The following is a 13879-nucleotide window of genomic DNA, read 5'->3' on the forward strand; positions in this document are numbered from 1 at the left end:
CTGCTCCTATTTCTTATGGTCTTACGGTCAAGTATTTGGGGAAGAGACTGTTATAGGGAGCACTGGCCAAAGCTGCAGTGAGTAGAAATCCACTTGCACTTTTCTGCCAAGGAACAACATAGGTGGAGCGATAGATGCAATGTTTTTACAATGTTGAATAAACACATTCCTCCTTCTCTGTCTGACTTTGGTGGACTGAGGTACTTACAAAGATGTATTTTGTCTGCTTTTGCCTTAAAGCTGAATGCTGAGCTGGAACAGTGTGAAAAAGAAAGTTCAGAACTTCAGGACTACGCGAATACCATCTTACAGCAGATTGCGGACCACTGCCCTGACATCCTTGAACTGGTAGTCAATGCCTTAGAAGAATCCTCGTGAGACCTCATGCCTGGACATCAGTGCTGAGCTAAGAAATGAGCAATGTTGCTGCCGTTTTTTAAAATTTGTATTCTTTCTTGCTTTACAATTTATTATGGTTAAGTGACATTGGCCACATTTATTGCAGTGAATTGTTCTATGCAACTTTTGGTAAAAAAGAGTAATGCATCAAATTCGATTGTTTCTACTGAAAGCTATAGATGCTAAAATAAGCATAAGCTCCCAAATTGTAAATTCAAAAGAAGTTGTGAGTATAGAAGTTTCTTAACTCTCTTGGGATCTCTTAAGCATCATATTATTGATACTAAAAATTTTCTCTATTTGGCACACACAAACCAGAATGTCCCTAATAGTACTCAAATTGGTTAAACAGTGTACATCAAATCTTTCTTGAAGATGGTCAGATTCTATTTGAGATCTCATTGCATGTAGATGAGACAGTGATACAACGCTTCACACCTCTGAGACTTCAGGCAGCCATTTTTTTTAAAAAAGCTGCAAAGGAGCAAAGAAAAACGGATTAAAACAACAATAATAGACTGACCCTGTTGTAAGCTAGGGAAATTGAGGACTGCAACCCGATTTAAGTATGGACCTCTGGTTTCATCTTTCAAATCAAGTTGAATGTCCTTGGTTCCCCAGAACAGGGATTGGTGCTAACTTTTCATCCTTTAAATTAATTGTGCCTGCTCCAAATTCCCCAGTAGAAGCTATTGTCCATTATTTTTACCAGATCCCCCAAAGGACCTAGACACTAAATTTGATATTTGTAAAACTTTTTCTGATTTCTATAGGGTTAATGCTATGCACAAACACACTCTCATAGGTGAGGATTTTACAATTGACCTGTTAGAACATTGAATTGTGTTAATATTGCTAATAATCATGGTACATGACTTTAGAAATTTGTGGCTGTAAATTTCTAAACAAACACTACATAAGTTTGTTTTCTTTAGATAGTGGAATCTCCATTGTCTGCCATAATAGCAGATCATGAAAATTGGTAGATAATAAAGAATCTCCAATTTTACTTTAAATCTAGGTTGCAAATATAAGTACAGTGAAAATAGCATGAATTTAATTTCATGTTACATGGTCTACTCATTAGGAACTAGTTTTAATGCACTGTGGTATGTGATTTCTTTGTGCAAGCAATTGACCTGTGAAACTTCTAACAAGTAATAAGGAAGAATATAATTGGAACATGGATGATGGAAGTTGCACTCATAGGATAAATACACTTGTAACATAAATTCTGCATAGATCCACATAGCAAAAATACTTAAGAGCACAGCACTGCCAATTCTTTACTGCTCGGTCCATATATGAAACACTGAATTTGTGAACAGCATCCCTCTCCCTAGCATTACACTTGAAAACATTTATCTCCAATGCAACATTACGAATTCAAGTACCAGAGCAATTGGTGTTCTTTCATGGCATGGTTTTGGTTGTGCAACAGAGTGTATCTGCAATAGGTCACATCTTTCATGAAATGAAGTGCATTAAAACAGATAGTTATTTGAATGTCCAGTCTTTTAAAGTGCAACTGTAACCAAGAGAACCGTTTATTTATCACTATTTCCTAGAATTCCTTTAAAAAAGATGCATTGGAGAGGAAAACTACCATGGAAAAATATCTGAAATAATTTGGCAATTGAAGGAATTTCAGAAATGATTGAAACGTGTTTCCAGCTGTGATAAATCTACAACAAATTATTGAACACAAAAAGGTCTGTTTTTAAAAGCTGTAAAATGACTGATGGGTCTTGTGTACATGTTAACCCAAAGGGTGTTTCTTGCACAATACTCAAAAGTCCTACAGAACTACAAACACACTTTGACATTGACTTCAATGACGTTTGTGAAAATTCTCAGAGCCTGCGCCTCATGTTTTTCTCCATTTCAGCCTCTTTTTAAGTTGAAAACTGATTTGAGCAGTGCACTGCACACTGGTGTACCTCTTCAGATAATATTAATTACCAAAGAACAGCCTGGAAGTCTGGTTTCTCTGTAAATGTGCTGCAGCTTATTGATATCAAAATGTAGCAACTCCCTAGAGAATCTGTATGAAAGAGTGATTAATACCACATTCGGACTAGTAAACCAAAAGCACTCTAAACAAGGATTTCAGAGCTACTCTTCAGAAACGATTAAGACTGGTTTTGTGCAGTGGGAGACTTTTAAAATAGGGACAGGTTCATTTTACACAAAGAGAATTAAATTTGGAACTGAGATTGAAAGTAGAGAATTTAAAAACTCACATCACAAGACTATGGTGGAAGAACACTTCATTATTTTTGTATCAAAAATGTTTTTGAATAACAATCATAAAATGTATCTTCACATTTTCTTCGGTACCTCAACAAGAAATCTATGTAAAGACTTGCTAAACTTTCTGTTTCTTCATGTTAATCAATAGATACTAATTGTAACTTAATATACTATAAAAAGCAAATACACCTCGCAAAAATCTCAAATTTCCCTCTGCAAGACTTGTATTAATGGTTGACTGTTAAAAGTAGATACATTTTAAATCCTGTGACTCTGTAATATAGAGGGTCTGTTAATAGCAAAAAGAATTTCTTGCTCAAAATACCTCCCATGAACTTCCTGTGTACAGAAATATTAATTGTTGGGAAACTATAATTTAAACCATAAGGGGGAACCTTGTGACATTCCATCTTCATTATCTAAATCCTGAGATTAGATTACAGCCTTATATTTACAGTCTACAATTTTCTGATTTTGAGGTGAAATCTGAGTTTTTATCCCTTGCTCCTCAGGCCACAAGCGGAATGTGGCTATTAACATGGACAGGCAACCAGCTTCCAGATCTCTCAACAGTGCCACCCTGACTAGATCAAAAAGACTTGGCTGCATGAAAGAGGCCCAGGAATGACATTTAAGTCTCCAAGGTTCTTTCATTCACTACCTGTAGGAAACTCATGGTTTTCTGATACTACAATGAGAGAGAGCTTTTGCAGACTGTTTTATAGAGCTGTAACATTAGACGGAATGATTTTCCAGTTCTTAAACAGAATGTTAAGAGAATTGGTAGCTTAGTAATTTTGGTGCTGATTTTGTAGATGCAATGAACTAACTTAAATCCAGATAACAATGGTACTACAGTAGTGTAGAAGGTGTGCTCGTGGTCACAAGATCTTACTTTCAACTTCTAGTTCCAAATACATGTACAATTCCATGTAGCAGTGAGGTAAAATTTCCTCTGGTGGATAGTTTTCCTTCCGATTATGCGGAATGTACAAATTAGTCCATAAGATATTGAAAATTTGTTGAGTTGTTTTTGTGAAACACTGCTTTTTTTACAGAGAGAAATTTAGCAGTTTTTAAATCAATTTTTTCAAGATAACTTTTAGTAAATCTGATTTAAAGCAAAAATGTGGAATTTAGTCTCTTACTGTTTCCAGCTAGTTAATGTTCTTTCTCAGGTGTCAGGAAAATATGGTTCCATAGCTAAATAATTTAATATAGGAAATGGTGATAAGCGAGGGAGAAATAGATTGAAAAAATGTTTTGTCTTGACACTTAAGTTTTTGCTTTAAACCGCTGTACAAGTCTGCTGTTCCCTCTCCCAGCTAGAATTTATGTTTAGATCCTTGGCTTACCTGTTGTTCGACCTGCTTCACAGTGGGAGTTCTTCTATACGGTAGCTGATCTTAGTAGTTGATCATCAGCTGCTGCAGTATTGAAGAAAAAAATGACACGCTCCTTTAAAAGAAAGCATCAAAAAATCTATTTTACACACTGTTGTGCATATGAGAATGGGTGTCACTCGCTTGATCACTTTGGTATTTGTCATCCATCCCTAACTAAGTAAGAAAGACTCAACCGGGTTGCTGTTAGCCTGTAATCGCATCAAACAACCATGATTCTCAGAATATTGTTCAGTTGTGTTTTTAGTGAGCAGGAGGGTGACTTGCTCAGTGAAACAAGAAAAACAATTTGCTGTTTGTTACATTCTCTAGTGGTGTTCTCTTTGGCTGCCTCTAACTTCTGATATATCCAGATCTGTGGGACCACTTTGTGAAGAGCTGTGAATACAGGACCAGCTTTTGGAGGGACAGCGACCCAATTGTTTTTGAAATTTTCTTGGAAAATCTAACTGGTTTTCTTGAGCTGGTAGTTGGCAATGTTCATGAGCTTCTCTGAGCGAAACTCAGAGCAGTATGGCTGTCAAAGATAGTTGTGCAATATTGACAAGCAGAGTGATGGAGCAACATGCAAATGTATTCAGCTTTTATTGCACTAGATTTGTTGAAATGAGACACATAGGGCACCAGTAATAAAGCAGAATGATAGGAGGTTGGTCATTAGCTAAAGAGCTATGCACTGACATGGTGGTGTGTAGACACACTGGGACATGGCAGTGTGTCGATTCGCTGAAACATGGCTGGGTGTGATACACGGGGACATGGCAGGGTTGGATACACAGGGATATGGCAGGGTGTGGATACACTGAGACATGGTGAGCTGCAGATACACTGGGACGTGGTTGGGTGTGGGACATGGCTGGGTTTGGATACACTTGCACAAGCAACAGATGTACCATTTACTAACTTTCTATCAGTAGTAAGCACCACTAAACAAGCTGACATCATTCAAGATTTTTTTCAAACTAATTTCATCCAAAGATGTGCAGGTTAGCTGCATTGGCCATGCTAAATTGCCCCTTAGTGTCCCAGAATGAGTAGGTTAGAGGGATTAGCGGGGTAAATATGTGGGGTTATGGGGATAGGACCTAGGTGGGATTGTTGCCGCTACAGACTCAATAGGCTGAATGGCCTCCTTCTGCACAGTAGGGTTCCTATGATTCAATCTTGAATTAGACCTGAATATAAAAGTACACAACAGAAAAACATAAAAATGAACATTAAAAATTACTAAGCCAGTTGATGATCTTAGTCTCTGTACATTATAAATGTCTCTTAGAAATTCACCCAATCCAATACCAAAAGCCAGCCCACCCTTCCCTCTGGAGCTGGAAATGTATGTTTTACTCATTTGTATTCTGTAGCCTGGACTAACCCAAAGAAAGGGACTCACCTATGCACCAGAATCCTTAGAACGTGCCATTCTGCTGTCAGCTAATCTCTTGCAGTTGCTTCAGTTTATCAGCTCTCTGAACTGATGAACTGAACTGACGAAGCCAATATTTCAGGAATCTGTGGCATGCATCCCTCCTTGACCATCTGAAGAAAAGCACCTCCATTTTCTAATTCCATATTCTAGCTACATGACAGTAATCCGATGATTTGTGCCTTTGCCTTTCTAACTTACTCTTCCCCTCCATAAATGGCTTTGTATGCATGTGAGCCTTTTTTCAATAAAAACTTTAAAAGAAGCTGCAAGGGGGTGGACACCAATTTTAAATATGCTAATGAGACTATAAACGCATTGTCATGCATCTTTTGTAATCAACAGCTGTCAGTTGGGTTTCCTGAGCATCAGATAATCTGACAGCTTCCTCAAGGAGAAAACTTGGTGGATTAATGAGGTAAATACCATTATACTTACTTCTTGAATCCAGGTGTCTACCTGAGATACCTCTGAGATCAGCATCCTCCTGCAATGATCCCCCCAATGAAGTCTCTGACCAGCACCCACCACCCCTCCACCAAACTAGGCCCTGCTCTCTCCACCAATCAGGCCCCAATCCTCCCTTCTACACTCGGATCTGATCCCATCCAAAGCCAGGCCCCAATCTCCAACAACCATCAGGTTTAGTTCCTTATCCCTACACAAATCATCACAGACTAAGACTTCCAAACTTGCCCTTCCAAGCCTCTGACCTCGGGCCATTCAGGATCATCAGTAATCATGATTGCTTCTTATCAATGGTGGCCTAGCAGCTATGGCCATTTTTTAATAAAAGTTTGTTAAAGGGGCTGAGTGGCCACCTCAGTACGGAGGCACCCTCTCTCTCCCTTACTTGCAACATCAGCCAATAGGTAGTCTATTAAGGTCAGTACACCAATACCAACTGTAATTTCAAGTTGGTATGAGGGCATCCTGCTGAGGTCAAAGTACAGCCTAAAGGTGGAGGCAGCCTCCAGTTAGCTGACCAGGGAACTAGCACTCCATCAACCATTCATAAACTCCCCGTGGCTGCGATCACATAGTGATAACAGTTTCTGTGGGGTTCTATTTCCACAGAATGGCCTGGTCTGTGTGGCCAGTTTTACTTTACACCTTTTCAAGTAGGGAATTTTCGCAGTAACTTCATTGCAGTGTGAATGTAAGCCTGCTTGTGACACTAATAAACAAACTTCAAACTTAGTCTTCAGAAGGTCCTTCCATTTTAATGAACCTGATGATTTGTCAGTGCTTATTGACAATTCAGACTCTGGACCCTGCCCAAGGTCCATAATTATATGTTAAATATGTTCTCTGGCCACTAATAGACCAGCTCATAAACAACCACATTGGGGATCAGGAAGCAATGCAATGCAGGATTGGGACCTGGAAATGCAACTGACACGGGGTCCCGATCCCAGAAATAAAATTCAGCCTAAACTTCTCTTTCTCTGCTTCTAACATCATGGTTTCATGATTTTAAATTGATCATCAATGCATGCCAGAGAATTACATCAGGATGTTCAAAAAATATTGATCTTTTATATTATTTAGATTTTTTGACAAAAGTCAGCAGAAGACATTTCCCTTTTAAGGTTTGACATACCGCTGCCATTATAGGCTCACTTTGGTAGTTTGCTGTGTTACATTTAAACGGACCCAATTCAACAACTAATGTTAGAAAAATTTGGATGGGGGAGGAAAAGTTAGACACTTTTCGACAGAAGTACTCCCTTTATCTGTCAGTCAGAATCTTCACTGCTTACCCCCCTTTAACATTTGAGTGCCCCTCAGCTGAGAATTCATTTTTCACAAAAGCTCCATCGTTATTCAGACCTCCTATCCACACAGCTGAGTTCCTGCAGTTAACCTCCCTCAGGGAATGCTCCAGGAAGCCAGTTGATCAAAAGCATGTTTTCTACCTTCACTTTTTTAAATTGTGGTGCCTTATCCTGAATTCCCTTAGTGTTTCCAACATGACTTCTGCCGAATCATTATCAGCTTTAATTAGCAATTTGTACTCATCACAAACTTCTACCAAGCATTCATTTAGATACCCATAAATCTACTTTGAAATCCTTTAATACCACTCCTGGATTGTTATAATACTTCAACTGCCCCTTTTGATTGAAGCTAACTATCCAGTAATGTACATTTGTTGTAATTGAAACGCAGTGACTTAATCATTCTCCCCTTAAACTGCAGAACAGTCATGAGTGACATCCCTGACTCCAGCTTGATACTGCAGCCCACTACTTTTCAAGGCATGAGACAGGCCAGGAGTGGAGTTTTGTTAGGGCTGCCCCCTCGCTAATAAACAATGGAGAAGCTGTGTAGATCCAAAAAGAAACCACCTTTTGAAAGGAGTATTGATACAAAATTCAGGATTGCATCTCTGTAGTTGTTTTAAGGTCCAGAACTTCAGATCTCCAAGGGTTGCATCCCAGAGGTACCACAGAAGATGTGCTGAGGGACCCCTGGAAGTTCCAATGGGCAAATGCCCTGCACTAGGAACCATCCAAAACTCCAGTGTAAGTAAAAGCCTTTGGATGGTTCTGATTCTCTTAGCAGAATAGTTACCTAGCAAATGTTAGAAGGATTAAAACCACTTCTAACTCCTGGGCAACTTTAGAACTAACAGCTGGACTCCACACCCACTGGATTCTCCAACTACCTTAATGAGCCCCACTCTCCAACGCCTGTCTATTCAACAACCCCCCTCCCCAACCAACTGCATCCTGACTATCACCCTGCCTCCCCTCCTACCGCCCGCCATTCTACCCAGTTACATTATACCCTTCATCCTGGATTCTCAAAGTGCATTTAAACACTGGGATCTTTAAATTTTCCTAGGCTTACAGCAACTAGTGCTATAAAAATGAGATGTGTCTTCACTGCCCTGCATTGGAAGGCCTTGGGACCAGGTATGTTGCACATTTCTCACCAGGCCCAGATTGGAAGGTTGACCAAGAAATGTGCAGCTCCCGACTTGGGTAATTGAAAAGAAGCACAGTGATTGCCACGGCATAGAAGTTCTGGCCCTTATGTTCCCTTTATTGTTGTGTGAATCGTTGTGTATTTATCTGACAAGCATATTTGTCACAGCAGTATCATCCTTATTGGAATGTGAGCTGGTTCGACACACAGGATTAAAATCTTGGCAACTAGAATGACATTGTTGCAAGGTCACTCCAAATGTTAGATTTTAACTTTCATAAGGTGCCTAATGCTGTGGTAGCAAACTGGGAAATTTCTCAGTTCTAGTCCCTTACTTACACCTTTCAAACTATATTCCTTCTTCATTTCTCATGAACTATATTTGCAACAAGCGATTTTTTTTTAAACCAATCCACTAGCCATTTCAAGATGACATGTTTTTCATGATCATTACCCTTTAACTAGAGTTCTCAAACAAAATGAACTTCCTGAAGTTTGTTCTTCAGTGTAATTCCCATCATTGTATTTCATTGAAGTTTGGCCACTTTGACATTTCATGCCTTCAGTCAGCAGAAACCGTCAGTTTATCTACAAGTTATACTAAGAGCCATTTCTCCTGTAATTAATTTATACTGTAAACCTCATACTATATAAATTCCACCCAAAAGTTGACAATCTGTCACAACATTGATCTCAATGTAGCACATTGTGATAATAGGGCGTGAGAAACTAGTGTAATCAGGAAAGACAAAACATTGACACATCTGGGAAAACAGAAAGAAAAAGGATTTTACAGTGATGGTAAAGTTATTTTTCGGGAAATATGTTTGCGGCAGTTAGAGATCCAGTAATGGGTGCGTAGGAAATCAGCTATTTAAAATTGGAAGAGAGACATTAGGAGAAATTTCCTTTTGTAGGGAGCTATTAGAGCATAGGCTGCCTGAGCACTATTGCATCTTTTAAGGAAAGAATAAGTAAACATTTAATGCAGATAAGAATGCAGGACTCTGGATAGAGAAAGTTCCTGCGATTTATATGGATTATTCTAGCCAGCATATGATGTAAACTTTTATGATTTTATCTTGCTCTGCTTTTCTCAGTCACAATCTATGATATGAACCAGAGTTGGATCTGAAATCATTGTTGAACCCTCAATATTACCTGCCAACAAAGGTCAGATAATCTCCTAGGCATGCTCCAGGATCTTAACATCATTGCAGCATTTGCATTGACATCCCATAGTGAACAGCCATTTTCACTCTGGGTATTAGTTTGAGATGATTAAGCTTTATGTATCCTTAAGTGGGCCAAGCTTTAACGTATACATTTATCCATTTATACTGTGTGTTTATATACACACATCAGATAGATTGTTCTCAATGTGTAAGCCTTTCTTTAGTCTCATACTTTTATTTTATAGAACAATTACTTTGATTTATTATTGTGTGTTTAAGGATTGTCAGATTTCCATTCAGACGAAAGTGCATCGGTGACAGATAATTGCCTAACATGTGTTTTTCCAGACTAGACATTGTGCTCATATATTGTGCAACTTAACTTTCGTCTGGAAATTGCCTGATTTTTACTACAGTACTTTTAAGAACGATCATATGCATTTTTCACTAAGCACATCACCCATAATTATTCACTGCAGGAATCTGAGACTACTTAGAGAAAAAAGAATTTACTGAACCAGTCAGAGCACAGTGAACTCTACCTCACAATCACAAGCTGTGTTGGCTCATGTCATCAACATATATGGGCAAAGACAGAGGCATATTGATGTGTAATAAAATGATGATCCAACTGGTCAGGGCACAGTAATCTCTATCCCACAGTCACTGATTTAGGCGCTCCCAGTGACATATATGGACAAACATAAGTCATGCTGAGACATATAAAATTTTAATTCTTCAGTATAACCGTAGGATTTCTTTATTGATAAACACAAGAATGATTAAACTCTCCATAAAAGTCCTGTTAGAATATGTGCCCCTCTTGGTACATTTGCAAATGTTTATGTACAACATCAACAGCATATATACGTCAGAAAAATAATTATCTTTTGCTCTATTTGATATTCTTTCTCAATTATACACAGAAATCTATTACTAGGTCCATTGTACAACTGTTCATTTAAAATTAATTCTTCCTGCCACCAATGTTATTATCCAGTGGTTAAACATCAAACTATGATGCGGTGTTATGCAAACTATTCAGCTAATTGAAGTATTTTGTTTAATATTAGATTCAGTGTTAAAACAGAGTGGGTTCCCACGTTGATTGGTAACCTGGGTGCAAATTGGGGTTGAAACTGGGTTTTCAAAGTGAAGTTGCGATTCAAGTTTCTAGTCAAGCTCATTTGCATCATTACAAATATAAAATTGTCCATGAATCAATGCAGTCTGGCAGCATACTAGACCATCGTCTATTTTTCCTTACAAGGTTGAAAGCCTGATGTGGTTTCATTCATACAGCTGAAAATTGATTGTTCACAAAAAGTAAGAATTTTATTACCAGTCTCTATTCCTGTAACTTGCTTTTAAATCACTGAAAATTACTTACAGATAACTATACTGACCTGTTAACTGTTTCACTTGTTGCTTAGTAATTTTTTTATATCTAAAAACTTTTAAAACGTGACTTTGTACTTGAAAAAAGCAATTTAAATTGAAGACCCCGCTGAAATGGTCAGAAACATGCACCATCGGTGGAAACTCGCTATGAACATTATTTCAGTCTGGGGTATGGTCATATTTTTGGGACGGCCAGTTTCCAGTGCAGTCTTTATAGATCATGGAAACTGGAATTATATTCAATATAATTTGCACTTAAAATTCCTCAATCTTTTATGCTGGTTTGGCTGATTTCTGTCAAACAGAACCAACAGAAGCTACTTATAAAAGGATCTAATCTCTTTCACTTTTAGAATAAATAGTCAAATGGGGGATCATTAAACTAAGTTCTTCTCACTTCATTTCAGTTTTATGAAATCCACTTCGCCATGACAGACCCACACTCACCATTCTAAACTAAAACAAATAAAGCACATTGTCTACCTTAAATGAACCCATTTTAAACAGAATACATTTATTGCAAGAGATCAAGATAACATATTTCAGGCATGTCCCATGAACTATAGAAAGACAATGGCCAGGATGTTCTGCACTCCCCCACCCTCCTGCCCCAGCCACCAAACAACAATGTGTCTTGCAGCCACAGAGGCAGTCTGCCATTGACTGACTCCTGCCTCTATCAGTGGGGTTTCCTGATCTATGCTCTCCTGCCACCGGTTTCCCCACAGTGGGGAGTTCACTGTGGGAGGGACCGAAAGATTCTACCAATGAGAACAGCTGGAAAACTCCAGCCAATAGATACTTTGGCAACTCCTATTCAGAGAAAATGAATCTGATTTTTAAAGAACGGTTCTAATGATCTGTGTTGACACCATGTGCTCTTCAGAACTATTTTTTTGTCCTCTGATCTCCATTTCTGTCTCCCTTTTGAAATCTTATTTGCACCAAACCCATTTCCCTTGGTGTGACAACTGTCTGTGGAACAAAAAGAACTTGCATTTAAAACATATCATTGAAGTCTCCAGAATGTTTATTGCATTTCTGAGATAATGAATTACTTTGAAGTATAGACACTGTTCATTTGCAAGCAAATACAGCCCATTTATGCACAACAAGATGCCATAAATGGTATGACTGGCCAGTTAACTTGCTTTGAAGAAGCTGGTTGAAAGACACATGTTTGAAAGAACATTGTATTTTGCTTTAACAATGCCACACAAACAAGCACACATCTGAAAGACAGCAACTCTGACGATGCGGCACTCATTTAGCACAATATTAAAGTGTCAATTTAGATTACGGGGCAAAACTCCTCAACCCTATGAACACAATTCCACCATAAGTCTAATGGGAGTTTAAGTGGATCCCAGCCTTGCCCACCAATTTCCTTGTAGTCTGGCTTCAGCAGAACTACCTCCTTCCCCAAGCAGTGTGGCTGGAGGAGTAATTGCCCAGCCTTGTGTTCTCTTGCCCCTTGTCTATATCAGAACAATGGTAGACAGCAGCTCAATGACACTGGGGTGGGAGAATTTTATTGTTTTCTCCCCCTCCCCCTCATGGGCATGTTTGAAGTGGGGTGTATGTCAAGTAGGATAGGCTAGCCCACCGCCATCCCACGCACCCCTGACTTGTTCCCCATAATACAGCAGGGTAGTAAAGCATCAGCCAGCCCACTCACCGTGGCCAATTAAGGGCCTAATACCCCTCTGTTGCCATAATACGGTGGGCAGTGGCAGGCAGAGAAAAGACACCAGCCCACATTTTCATCAACACTAGTGAAAAGACAGGAAAGAAGAGGATACCTCCTTTTGCTTTTCTGCTATGCCCATCAGGAGCACCCCCTAATCTGGTACCCCCATTTTATTTCTCTCCTGCTCTTCAAAACACATATACAAGGGTTTCCTTGTAGTCCCAGCATCAGCTACTATCTGCTCCTGGCACTGTTAGGACTGTTCAACTCCTGGCCAATCAGATTAGCTGGCAAATTTTGAGGATGGGACTTCCTTTTTCTGCAGGGTAGAAGTTCCTCTCTTACTTGATTAAGGCCACACCCAGTACATATTATCACTGCGGGGCAGTCTTTTTTAAAGTTGATGGGTTCGTGATTCACTTCCTTACTGTGGAGATGCTGGCATTGCACTGCAGTGGGCACAATAAGAAGTCTCACAACACCAGGTTTAAAGCCCAACAGGTTTATTTGGAATCACAAGCTTTCGGAGCAGTGCTCCTTCATCAGGTGACTCATCTGATGAAGTAACAGTGCTTCAAAAGCTCATGATTCCAAATAAACCTGTTAGACTTTAAAGCTGGCGTTGTGAGACTTATTACTGTGTATTTCCCTACTGGGGAGGGTGAGTAATATGCCTCCCCTAAAATTGAGCCACAGGTATGCCAACTTATGCTCAGTAGCCTTGTATACTATTGCCCCATCTCTAACTTACCTTTCCTCCCATGTATTTGAATGTGTCATTGCCTCCAGGATCACTGTTCATCGCTGTGCAACTCTACATTCAAACCTCTCCAACTGAGCTTGCACCACTTACACAACATTGAAACTTAGTGGAAAAAGATTGCATATTTGACTGGGCTGTGGTGAACTATTCCCTCCTAATCCTTCTCCATCTTTGACATGGTTAACCACATATCCTTCCCTAACATCTCTCCTCCACTGTCCACTTGAGTAGGACTGTGTTCAACTGATTACATCATTTTCTATCCAGACAAAGCCAGAGAATCTCCTACAAAATAGGATCAGTTGTTGACCCATCCTATTTCTCACTCTTCAGTGGGATTGTCCAAAAACATATCAGTTTCTTATAATCCCCAGAGAGACCAATAGTCTATAAAAAGATACTTGAATTTCCTATAACTGACAGAAAGGACACATTACA

The 13879-nt window shown here is 39.2% G+C and overlaps 1 protein-coding gene across 4 annotated transcripts in view; it reads left to right on the forward strand.

Moving 5' to 3' along the window:
- The window catches only part of LOC145344087 (ELKS/Rab6-interacting/CAST family member 1-like), a 789164-nt gene extending 775912 nt beyond the window's left edge, over nucleotides 1-13252 (forward strand). For all 4 annotated transcript variants that reach the window (XM_080190908.1, XM_080190909.1, XM_080190910.1 and 1 more), the window contains one exon: nucleotides 241-13252. In XM_080190908.1, the coding sequence (XP_080047034.1) occupies nucleotides 241-378 (138 nt within the window). In that variant the 3' untranslated portion in view covers nucleotides 379-13252. The remainder of the gene's footprint in view (nucleotides 1-240) is intronic.
- Nucleotides 13253-13879: the final 627 nt, after the last annotated feature.

The sequence above is a fragment of the Carcharhinus amblyrhynchos genome, chromosome 6 (assembly GCF_965287045.1).
Source record: "Carcharhinus amblyrhynchos chromosome 6, sCarAmb.v2.hapA, whole genome shotgun sequence".
Lineage (NCBI taxonomy): Eukaryota > Metazoa > Chordata > Chondrichthyes > Carcharhiniformes > Carcharhinidae > Carcharhinus > Carcharhinus amblyrhynchos.